This window comes from Neophocaena asiaeorientalis, unplaced genomic scaffold (genome assembly GCF_003031525.2).
Source record: "Neophocaena asiaeorientalis asiaeorientalis breed wild unplaced genomic scaffold, Neophocaena_asiaeorientalis_V1.1 scaffold357, whole genome shotgun sequence".
Lineage (NCBI taxonomy): Eukaryota > Metazoa > Chordata > Mammalia > Artiodactyla > Phocoenidae > Neophocaena > Neophocaena asiaeorientalis.
In genome coordinates, this window is record NW_020173270.1 from 1,227,859 (window position 1) to 1,238,853 (window position 10,995).

The following is a 10,995-nucleotide window of genomic DNA, read 5'->3' on the forward strand; positions in this document are numbered from 1 at the left end:
CGCGGCATGTGGGATCTTCCTGGACCGGGGCACGAACCCGTGTCCCCTGCATCGGCAGGCAGACTCTCAACCACTGTGCCATCAGGGAAGCCCCCTTTCTAAAAAATATTTATTTATTATTTATTTTTGGCTACGTTGGGTCTTCGTTGCTGTGCGCGGGCTTTCTCTAGTTGTGGCGAGCAGGGGCTACTCTTCGTTGAAGTGCACGGGATTTTCATTGCGGTGGCTTCTCTTGTTGAGGAGCACGGGCTCTAGGCATGCGAGCTTCAGTAGTTGTGGTGTGCAGGCTCAGTACTTGTGGCGCACGGGCGTAGTTGCTCTGCGACATGTGGGATCTTCATGGACCAGGGCTCGAACCTGTGTCCCCTGCATTGGCAGGCGGATTCTTAACCACTGCGCCACCAGAGTAGTCCCTCTTCCTTTCTTTTTATCTCTCTCTCTCCCTTTTTTTTTTTTTAGGGAAGCCCTCTCTCTCTCCCTTTATCCCTCTCTCTTTTCCTTCTCTCTCACTTTCATTCTTTTATTTATTCAGTCCTTCATTCAGCAAAATGAACAGCTACTATGTGCCAGGCCCTCACTGAACTGCTGCAATTATATCTGTGACCAAGACAGCCTCCCTGCTCTCCTGGAGCTCCCAGTCCAGTAGGGGAGACAGACAGCAAAGATGTAAGTAAAGAATCTAGTTTATCATTATGCACTGTGATGTTTCGTCGGAAGGAAAAAATCAGGTTGCAGACAGAGATAACTTCAGGGAAGGATGCAATTTCATCTAGTGAGGGTGATTGGAGAAGGCCTCTCTGATGGGAGACTTGAAGGGTGAGGAGAAAGCAGTCATGGGAAAAGTGTTTTGGGCAGAAGGAACAGCTTATGCAAAGGCCCAGAGGCAAGAAAGAGCTTGGAGTTTCTGGGAACCAAGAAAGACGGCCTGTGTGCTGGAGTGGAGTGAGTGGGAAGCTGGGGGACTTGGGGTCAGGGAGGTTGACGGGGCCACATTGCAGGGCCTTGAGTGCTGCAGTGTCAGAGCAGTGGGAACCTGGGAGGGTTTTGAGCAGGGGTTGCTGTGGTCTGACTTTCTTCTCTGATTGTCGTGTGGATTCCAGCAGCTTTACTCCCTCCCCAAGGCCTCTTGTCTGGCTCATTGATAATTAGGCCAGTGAAGGTTTATTGAATAATTACTATGTGCTGGGTACTCACAAGAACTCTCTGAGGGAAGTAATGTTAGAGGTGAGGAAACCGAAGCACAGGAGGTGAGTAAATGGGCTAATGTCACACAGCCAGGAAGAGGTGGAGGCAGAGTTAGAATTCAGGTAGCTGCTGCCATGCTATCCTGTGGCCCCAAACCCCACCTCCTCTTCAGGTTTCTTGCCATCAACTCAGTTTCTGCCCGTCAGGCAACTGGGCCTTTCCACTTCAGAGCTGGTCAATTCGTCTCCTGCTCAAACACCGTCCATGGCTCCCTACTGCCCTTGATAATGACCAAGCCCTCTAGCCTGGTGTTCAAAACCCCATCTTTCTTTTTCTCCCTCTCACCTTCAGCCCGTCCTTGACATCCCAAGTTCAAGCCATCCTGGATGCCTTGCAGTCCCTCCAGCACTCCCTCAACCCCCACGGGCTGCTGCCTTGGAGCGGCAGTCTCCCGCTCCCACTCCAGGCCACATTGATGAAACTCACTCACCCTCTCCTGCCCCTTGTCTCCTTTCTCCAGTTGCCTGGGGTTCCCGGTCAAAGCTTACATAAGGACCAACTGCAGCGTGGGTGCTACATTCATTCATTCATTCACTCATTCATTCAACAATCATTCCTTGAACACCTACTATATACCAGCCCCTGTTTAGGAACTGGGAGTACCGCAGTGAACAAGACCAGACATGGCCCCTGGTCTTAAAGAGCTGATATTGTGGGGCAGGAGAAATACCCAGTTAACTAACAATCAAACCAGTAAATATCACATACATTTTTAAGTGTTACTGAGAGTGGTGGGAGGAGGTCTATTTTTAGGTATGTTATAAAGCAAGTATCTTTTAAAAATTTTTTTTTAAATTTTATTTTTGGCTGCATCAGGTCTTCGTTGCGGCATGCAGGATGTTCGTTGCGGCATGCACGCTCTTTGTTGCGGCACGCGGGCTTCTCTCTACTTGTGGCGTGCAGGTTTTTCTCTCTCTAGTTGTGGCTCGCGGGCTCCAGAGAGCGTGGGCTCTGTACTTTGTGGCTCACGGGCTCTCTAGTTGAGGCACGTGGGCTTAGTTGCCCCGCGGCATGTGGGATCTTAGTTCCCCGACCAGGGATTGGACACACATCCCCTGCGTTGGAAGGTGGATTCTTTACCACTGGACCACCAGGGAAGTCCCCAAAGCAAGTATCTTTGAGGAAGTGACATTAAAACAGAGTCCAAATAAGGGAAGTGTTCAATCCATAAAGACATCTGGAGGAAGGTGTACCTGGTGGAGGGGACAGTGTGTGCAAAGGCCCTGAGGTGGGAATCAACTCAGGTGTTGGAAGGACACAAAGAAGGCCAGTGTGATTGGAATGGAGTAGGAGTGAGACGGAGGATGCAGGTCCAAGCAATGTCAGGGCAGGTTCTGCAGGGCCCCTGCTGAATGCTGAGGCAGGAACACATGTCTGGAGTTTGAGTATGATATTCCTTGCTCTTTATTTGCGGTGAAGCCCAGGGACCTGGGCATGCTTGGAGACAACCCCCTGAGAGCAGCAGAGGCCTCAGGGTCTCAGGACTCACAGCCATGGGTGCGCATATATTCTGAAAACCCCTCCAGCTGGTCCAGCAATTCCTTCTTGCCCACTGCCCCATCCACTGGCCAGTGCATGAGGAACGTCTCCTTGCCCAGGACATGGGTGTATCTGTGGGCAAGAGGTGGCCAGGATGGTGAGGAGAGCCGGGTGCCTTGAAGGTGTGGAGACCTTTCTGACTTGCCCCTCTGCCCTGCCTGACAGACTCTCAGAGCCACAGCTTATAGCGTCCACTCCACCAGGCCATCTCAGGTCCCCCCACCTCTAGCCCATACTGCTGGGGATTAGAAAATGCTCCCCTTCCTCTGACTCTTTCCTGCCCTCTGTTGGAAATTTACAACTACATTTACAACATCTCCTTATGAATGGTGTTCCCTGGAGTTGTGACGTGCACAGCCTGCACCTCCATTCAGGGCAGCCCTGAAACCCAAGACTCGTGTTGACAGGTGCAGTAGAAACTCTGACACCAAGGACTGGACTGGGGTAGGGAAGGGGACCCAGGCCTGAGTCCCCAGGGCAGCAGGAGGCCCCCACGCACTCAGATTTGACTTTCCACAGGTCTGATGTCTGGCCCATGATGAGGTATGTCTCATGTTCTTGCAGCCCCAGGGAGTCATGGCAGGTGGCGTGAGTGACGAATTTCTTCATAGTGAGGGGCTTGACAGAGTCCGTGCCTGGAGGAGAGGAGAACCAGTGTGTGAGCTTGCATAGGCCTGGCCCTCCTCCGCATTGGGACCCCTGGGGTAGGCCCCCACGCCCGCTCCTCTGCCACCTTGGACATACCACTCTTGATGATGGCTTGGACCTGCATGTTGTAGTAGATGTAGGGGCTGGAGGCGGAGGTCTCCACAGACTCCAGCCTGGCCTTGTACACTGGGGGAGGGGTCCAGGAGGGTGTCGTGTTGGTGTCCAGCCTGCAGGTGGGCCGCCCCCTGCCCCTCCCCACACTCACCAAAGTCCACGCCAACCTCACAGGCTGCTGCCTGGAGCTGATCCTGCTGCAGGTGGTCGCTGTCCTTTGGGGATGAGCACTGTTCTGGAAGGTTGGGGGGGGGGCGGCTGTTCTAGCTGCACTGGTGGAGGGACCTTCCTCCCATCTGACCGCCATCCGGCCCCAGGCGGCAGCCGCTGGTCTCTGCGTCTGGCCTTTCTGATCTGTAGGGTGCTCTCTCCTCCTCTGTCTCTCCGTTTGGTCTTTTTCTTTTCTATTTCTCTCATCTGAGTGTCCCTCCGTGTCTGTGTCTCTGATTCGCCTGATCTTTGGCTGTGCCTGAGTGTATGTGTCATTCTCTGTCTCTGGGTCTCCTTTTCTCTGTCTCTCTTTGTCTGTCTTGCTATCTCTCTGTCTCTCTCTCTCTCTGTCTAAACTCAGCCCAGAAGGCACCCAGAAAGTGATGAAAAGCTCTTGAACCCCTAGCCTGGCAGTCCCAGCCCTCCGTAGCCCCATGACCTCACCCTCGGCACATCTGCATACGTCTCTGTGGCAGATCTTCTTCAAGGCAGCGTCCTCTGTGGGCAGGTTGTAGAAGGAGCTGCACCTCTGGGCTGTGAGAAGAGGCGAGTGACCGGGGTTGGCTTGGGCCAGTGCTCCTGGGGGCTGGGTGCACGTCTGGCTCCGCCCCCAGCAGGCCCCGCCCCACCTGACCCGCCCAGCCACCCCCTTAACAGGGCCCTCCTCTTTAAAGAGGCTGCCCCCTTCTTGCCCACCCTTACCCAGAGGGCCACGCCAAGTCCCTTCTCAGCTCTGCCGCACCCGCTTCCAGGGCCCCCCCTCTCCCCGGGCCCACTTTAACCACCAAGGAAGGCCACGCCCCTCATCACCACGCCCCTTGGGTCCCTTCCGGCGCCCTCTTGGCCACCCCTCCCACGGAGCCAAGGACCCCCCTCTGCCACGCCCCATTCCCCCCTTTTGGCCCCGCCCCTCACCCCTCCCTTTTTTTCTGGCCCAGTCCGTCTCAGGCCCTGTACCCTCCTGGGATATCCCTCCACCCCAAGGCCCCTGCTCACAAGGCTCGTAGTAGTCGTAGACCATGACCTGGGCAGCCTGCAGGAACTCCGCCTGCAGCATCCTGTGGACGCGGAAGCCCAGTACCGTGTCTGCCTCGTGGGAGAGCTGGAGAAGGGAAGTCCTGTCTGAGCTGATCAGGGCCACTGAGCATGGGCTACTGACCACAGGGCCTTGGCCATAACCACTGACCGCGTGGCCCTGAATACTGAGGAGCTGACTTCAGAGGGCGTGGCTCTCGGACAACACTGACCAGGGTGCTGATTGTGGTTTCTCCGCCCATCCGGCTGCCCACGGACCTCTGGCAGAGGACACCTGGCCTTCCTCACCTTCTCCAGGTAGAGGACAACAGTGCTGTCGCTGGAGGTCGTCTTGGTCTCATACTGGAAGGCGTACCTCTCCACGTCGCTCGTGAGCTGGGGCAGAGGGTGAGGAATGCGCGTCGGCAGAGATCCTCCAAGGCACCCAGCCCTGGGAGCTCCAGTTAGTGTGAAGCAACTCTCAGAGCTCCCGGCCCCTGTCCAATCAGCCCCACTGTTGGGGAAACTGAGGCACAATCAGGGCAAGAATTTAGCTAAGGTCATACAGGGAGTCCCCCAGAAGTGACCATGGCCGCTGACCTTGGGGCAGGGACTGTGGGGCATTAACCTGGGGGTCTTGACCCAGGTAGATGCTGTTCTGCACCCACTCGGGGAATGTGGGATGTTGCCAGGGCATCCCCGCCCTGCTCATTACCTGTTTGAGGTCATCCTGGTTGGGGTAGAAGCCGGTGAGCAGGGAGACCTCCATGATGGTCATTGTGGCCTCTCGATGACCCTGGTACCTGGGGATTTCACAGCACCAGAGTCTTCCCACTGTCCCCTTGCCCCTCTCCCACGCTCCCACTGTCATCACCTCTTGCCTGGACAAGGGCAGTAGCCTTCTCCTGTGTCTGCCTGTCACTCCTCTACCCCCAAGAGTATACAGCTTTAGCAAACAGAAATCTGGTATGTTGCCTCCTTGCTTAACTTCCTTGCTTTACCAAAACACCTGGCCTCATCCTTTCACTTCACCTTCCCCTCTGGCCTCTGATTGATTGCTCTGAAGTGTCAGTCTCGTGCCTGCCACTGGACCTTTGCCCTGAAAAATCCTGTCGCCTTTGCAATTTCAGCGGATGCATCACCCCCTCTGGGAAGCCTTCCCCAGCCCGCACACCAGATCATTCTCTAATTTGCCCTCCTGTGGCTCCGTGGACCTCTCCTTTGCCACATTTAATCACGGTTGTCATTTTGCATTGACTCTGGGTGATTATTCGGTTATTGTTTTTCTCCCCCGATAGTCTGTGAGCTCCAGCAGGCAGGGAGGAGCTGCCTTTTGCTCACAGCTGTGCCCCCGGCTCCTAGAACAGAGCCTGGCACCAATTAGGCGCTCAATACAATTTTTAAAAAAATCTGGGACAGACCTGGGTGAGGGTATTTGGGAGATAGAGCCAGGCTGGGGTGGGGGCTGGAATGTCTGGAGAAGATGAAGAGAGGGGAGAGTCATGGGGTTCAGAGCTAGCCCTGGGCATCTGGGTCATGGTGCATGTTCACCGTGCAGGAGCCCGCCTTTCTGGGACAGGGAAAGCTGGGGGGCAGGGTTGGGGTAGCAGGATGGTAGATAAACATGGAAGGGTGGGGTAGGAGGCAGAATGGGGGACAGGCAGGGGAGGGCAGGAGGAGATGTAGGGATGAGGGAGCAGGCATGGAGAGGCAAGTGTGGCTGGTTCCCTCCCTCCACTCAGTACATAGGGAGAGCTGCTAAGGAGTCTGGATTCCAGGAAGTGGGTCCTTCCTCCTGCCCAGTCCATGATCCTGGTGACCTGACCTTGTTTCCATCCGGAGCTGAAAGGTCGCTTCCCCCTTTTTATTATCTGCAGAGAGAAGGCAGGAATTTAGAGGCTGGGTAACACAGCCTCTGGAGCCAGCTTCCTGGGTTCAAATCCTGGCTCTGCTATGACTTTGAGCAAGTTGTTTAACCTCTCTGTGCTTTGGTTTCCTAAACTGTAAATGGGGATCGTAATATTCCCAACCCAGCTGGCTAATTTTAAGTGAGTTAATACAAGTAAAGCATTTAACATAATGCCTGATTAGTGCTTGATAGCTGTCAGTTATTATTACTATAGTATTACTACCATTATCATATAACTACTACTACTGCTACTACTGCAATTAAGAAATGGGGTCCAGGGCTTCCCTGGTGGCGCAGTGGTTGAGAGTCCGCCTGCCGATGCAGGGGACACGGGTTCGTGCCCCAAAACCAAAGTCTTGGTCACTTTTAGTCCCTAAAAGTCTTGGGACTGGTGAGACTTGTTTCCCCCTACCCTGACAGTGAGCTCCCAGTGGCAAAGTCCTGTCTCTTCCTTGTTGGTACCCCAGACTGGAAACTCTGGAATCCATTTCTGATCATCTCCACAGCCCCTTCCCTGGTCCAGCCCCATCATTTCCTGCAGGACCAGTGCAGTCACCTCTTCCTTGGTCTCCCAGCTCCCACCTGTGCCCTCTATAGTCTGTTTCCCCCACAGCGGCCAGAGGGAGCCTGTGCGAACCTGTTCTAGGTCATGTCCCTCTTCTACTCAGAACCCTCTCTGGCTCCTATTTCACTCCAAGCAAACGCTAGAGTCCTCACCATGGCTTGTAAGTCCCTGCACCATCTACCCCATCACCTCTCCAACTCGTTCAACGAAAAATCTACCCCTTGCTCCTCTGTAGCCACACTGGCCTCCCTACTGTTGCTCAAACCAAGTGAGTTCATTCTTGCCTCAGGCCCTTTGCACCTGCTGTTCCGTCTGCCTGGAATGCTCTTCCCTCAGATCCTTCCTGGCTCACTCTCTCACTTCTTTCATGTTTCATCTCAAATGCCACCTCCTCAGAGAGCTTCCCCTGGACTTCCTCCAAGTCTGTAGCACCTTTTCCTACTTTATTTTATATGGTACTTATCATCACCTGCTATTATGCTTCATATTTATATTTTAAAATGCAGATTCACTTATGTTATAAATAAATAACAATAGAAGTATAATATACTGTTATTGTTGTATTGTTTGCATCCTTCTACTAGAATGTGGGCTCCAGGAGAAGATGGGATAGTTTTCTTGTTCATGCCTACGTTCCCAGGGCCAAGAAACAGGGTGCAGCACCTAGTAAATGCTCAAAGAATATTTGTTGGGGAGGGGTAAGCTGGGACGAAGTGAGAGAGCGGCATGGACATATATACACTACCAAATGTAAAATAGATAGCTAGTGGGAAGCAGCCTCATAACACCGGGAGATCAGCTCGGTGCTTTGTGACAACCTAGAGGGGTGAGATAAGGAGGGTGGGAGGGAGACGCAAGAAGGAGGAGATATGGGGATATATGTATAGCTGATTCACTTTGTTATACAGCAGAAACTAACACACCATTGTAAAGCAATTATACTCCAATAAAGATGTTAGAAAAATATTTGTTGAATAAAGCAATAGAGATGCTTACTGAATGATAGCTAAAATAAAGTAATAAAAAAGAAGAGCTGGGTATCCCTGAGTCCAGGCTCACCTTTCAGGGCTGTGTGAAGAGTCACATTCAGGCGGTACAGGTTGCAGGTGTCCTCCCAGGACTCTGGAGACCTGTGGTACATGGTCAGGATCTGTCGGAGGGGGAGGTGTCAGAGCCCATCCACACTAACTCCTTTCCTCCTTGCTTCAGTTCCTGCCTGCCCAGCTCTCTGCCCCATGGGGAATTCACGGCGAGGTCTTTCCCGTTCAATCCATGTGTTCAGCGGCCAGAACACCCTATATAGTCTAGGCAGGCCAGCTCTGTAATAGAACTTCCCGCAGTGTTGGCAATAGTCTCTATCTGTGCTGTCCGTGTGGCAACCACTAGACACGTGGCTTTTTTTTTTTTTTTGGTTGTGCCATGCAGCGTGCGGGATCTTAGTTCCCCGACCAGGGATTGAACCCATGCCCCCTGCGATGGAAGCAGGGAGTCTTAACCACTGGACTGCCAGGGAAGTCTGCACATGTGGTTATTGAGCACTTGAAATGTGACTAGTCCGACCGAGGAACTGAATTTCTTATTTTATGTAATTTAAAATTAGCTGAAGTTTAAGGTGGAGTGTGACTTGCCTGAGGTCACACAACAAAGGCAGGGATTCAACTGTGGCTCTATTGCCTGAAACATGATAGCAGGCTACCTTGAATTTGGTGACAAAGAAGGCTGTCCTCCTGGGTCATAGGGCATAGGGCCAGACGACGTAATGGGGCCTTCAGATATTGGGGGAAGGGTGGAGTTGTTCTCTGGGTTTTGAGAGGCACCCCGGTGGGAGAATCTTTCTTTTGGGGGGGCAAGGAAAGAGACCCCTTCAGGGATTCAACATAGGAGGGGCAGAGGGGTCCAAAGATCTCTGGCCTCTGTCTTCCCTGACTCTTGACTTACTGAAAGTGAAAACCTCTATTTCCCCACCCATCAAATGGAGCCCATATTTTTACCAGCTTCTCAGGGGGGTTTTGAGGTGTCCTTAGACTGATTCCTAACAAATGGTTGTGTCCTAAATGGTAGCTAAGGTTATTGCTTATTTCAATCTTGTTTTGGAGTCTATATTTGCCTCTATTTCCACCAACTGGGGGAGCCCTGGGCTCTAGCTAAGGAACACAAGACCTACTGAGATGGTGCCTCTTCCACTGCCGCTGGCTTTGATCTCTAGGTCATCCTGGGCAGAGAACTGAAAAGAGAGGGGAGAAGGATTTGAGGGGAGAAGAAGCAGCAAAACATGACTTACACGCAGTGGGGATGGAGAGGAAAGAATGCACGGGCACTGGGGTCTCAGTTATTTCCCTAACGGCGTCTAGTGACTCTCCTACCTCTCTCCATGAAGATGGTTTTACTTTTCCTTCTTTTTTTAAAAACGATTTATTTATTTATTATTTAGGCTGCACCAGGTCTTAGTCGCAGCACGCGGGATCTTCGTTGTGGCACGCATGAGGGATCTAGTTCCCTGACCAGGGATCAAACCCGGGCCGCCTACATTGGGAGCGTGGAGTCTTACCCACTGGACCACCAGGGAAGTCCCTGCATCTACTCTTGTTTCCCTCATTCATTCTTCCCTCATCGGCCAGAGCAAAATTTTACAAATTCACATCCAATCACATCACCCCTGCTTAAATCCCATTGCTGTTCTTAGAACACTCTTGCCTCAGTGCCTTTGCACTTGCTGTTTGTTCTGCCTAGATATCCACAAGGATCACATCTGCCTTTCCGTAAGGTCTTTGCTCAGATATTACCTTCTTGGTGAGACCTTCGCTACCCAGCCTAATTACAACTCCTTGATGTTCCCACCGCCTCCCTGCTTAATTCTTTCCCATAGCACTTGCCGTCATTTAACACATTACATATTCTACTTATTCATATCGCTTTTTTGTCTATCCCCACTAAAATATAAAACTCTACAGGGACAGGGATTTTTTTTTTTCTGTCTTGTTCATGGCCATATTCCCAGAACCTAGAACAGTGTCTGACACACAGTAAGTGCTCAAAAAAGATGATTGAATAATTGAAGGTGACTATCACCTCCTTCATGGAGTAAGGTCATGGAGATTACCTTACTCCCCATACCCAGGTTATTATGTCCTTTACACACTTATTTCATTCCCCTGTGTTCTGAAAGCTTAAAGTGGAATGTAGAATTATATTTATTGTCTTAATTTCTCTCTAGACTGTAAGTGCTTTGAGAATAGGGACCACAGATGTTTCATAATGTAACCCAGGAGAATGCTTGGCACACAGTAGGTGCTCAGGAAATGTTTGTGGAATGAATGAACCAATACATTGATAGTATAGCCAATGGTGATTGGATAATATTGGTGAGGGGAGATTTCCAGGGACATGACTCTTGGTCTCATCTCCAGTGTAACTACCGTGTGGACTTCCCAGCTGCCCCTTAGCTGCATACCTTTGCTGACCGCAGCTGGTAGGCATTGTTCTCATCGATGAGCCATTCCATATTCAAGGCTCTCTTGGGGGCTCTGATCTGGACGTGGAGATCCTGGACACCGTCGAAGGGGACAGCTTCGCGGAAGCGTCTGAGGGCCTCTATGGCCACGACCGTGGTCTGGGTGTTGGGATGGGGGCCTCGGATCAGCACCACTGACAGCGCACCGGAGCCCCGTGGGGCACGAGCACCACGGACAGCTCCTTCCGGCGGGCCAGTAATGTCAGCACCTCGGCTAGTGACCCCCCTCCCCCCTCCCCC

General features: G+C 52.3%; 1 protein-coding gene across 1 annotated transcript in view; it reads right to left on the reverse strand.

The window, feature by feature from the left end:
* Positions 1-3,009: 3,009 nt before the first annotated feature.
* The window catches only part of LOC112400340 (complement C3-like), a 27,325-nt gene continuing 19,339 nt past the window's right edge, over positions 3,010-10,995 (reverse strand). Inside the window, exons 30-40 of the mRNA XM_024746053.1 lie at positions 10,696-10,877; positions 9,409-9,468; positions 8,304-8,394; positions 6,596-6,641; positions 5,486-5,573; positions 5,080-5,166; positions 4,753-4,858; positions 4,201-4,290; positions 3,698-3,781; positions 3,529-3,618; positions 3,010-3,419 (exon numbers count right to left, since the gene is read on the reverse strand). Of these exons, the coding sequence (XP_024601821.1) occupies positions 3,010-3,419; positions 3,529-3,618; positions 3,698-3,781; positions 4,201-4,290; positions 4,753-4,858; positions 5,080-5,166; positions 5,486-5,573; positions 6,596-6,641; positions 8,304-8,394; positions 9,409-9,468; positions 10,696-10,877 (1,334 nt within the window). The remainder of the gene's footprint in view (positions 3,420-3,528; positions 3,619-3,697; positions 3,782-4,200; positions 4,291-4,752; positions 4,859-5,079; positions 5,167-5,485; positions 5,574-6,595; positions 6,642-8,303; positions 8,395-9,408; positions 9,469-10,695; positions 10,878-10,995) is intronic.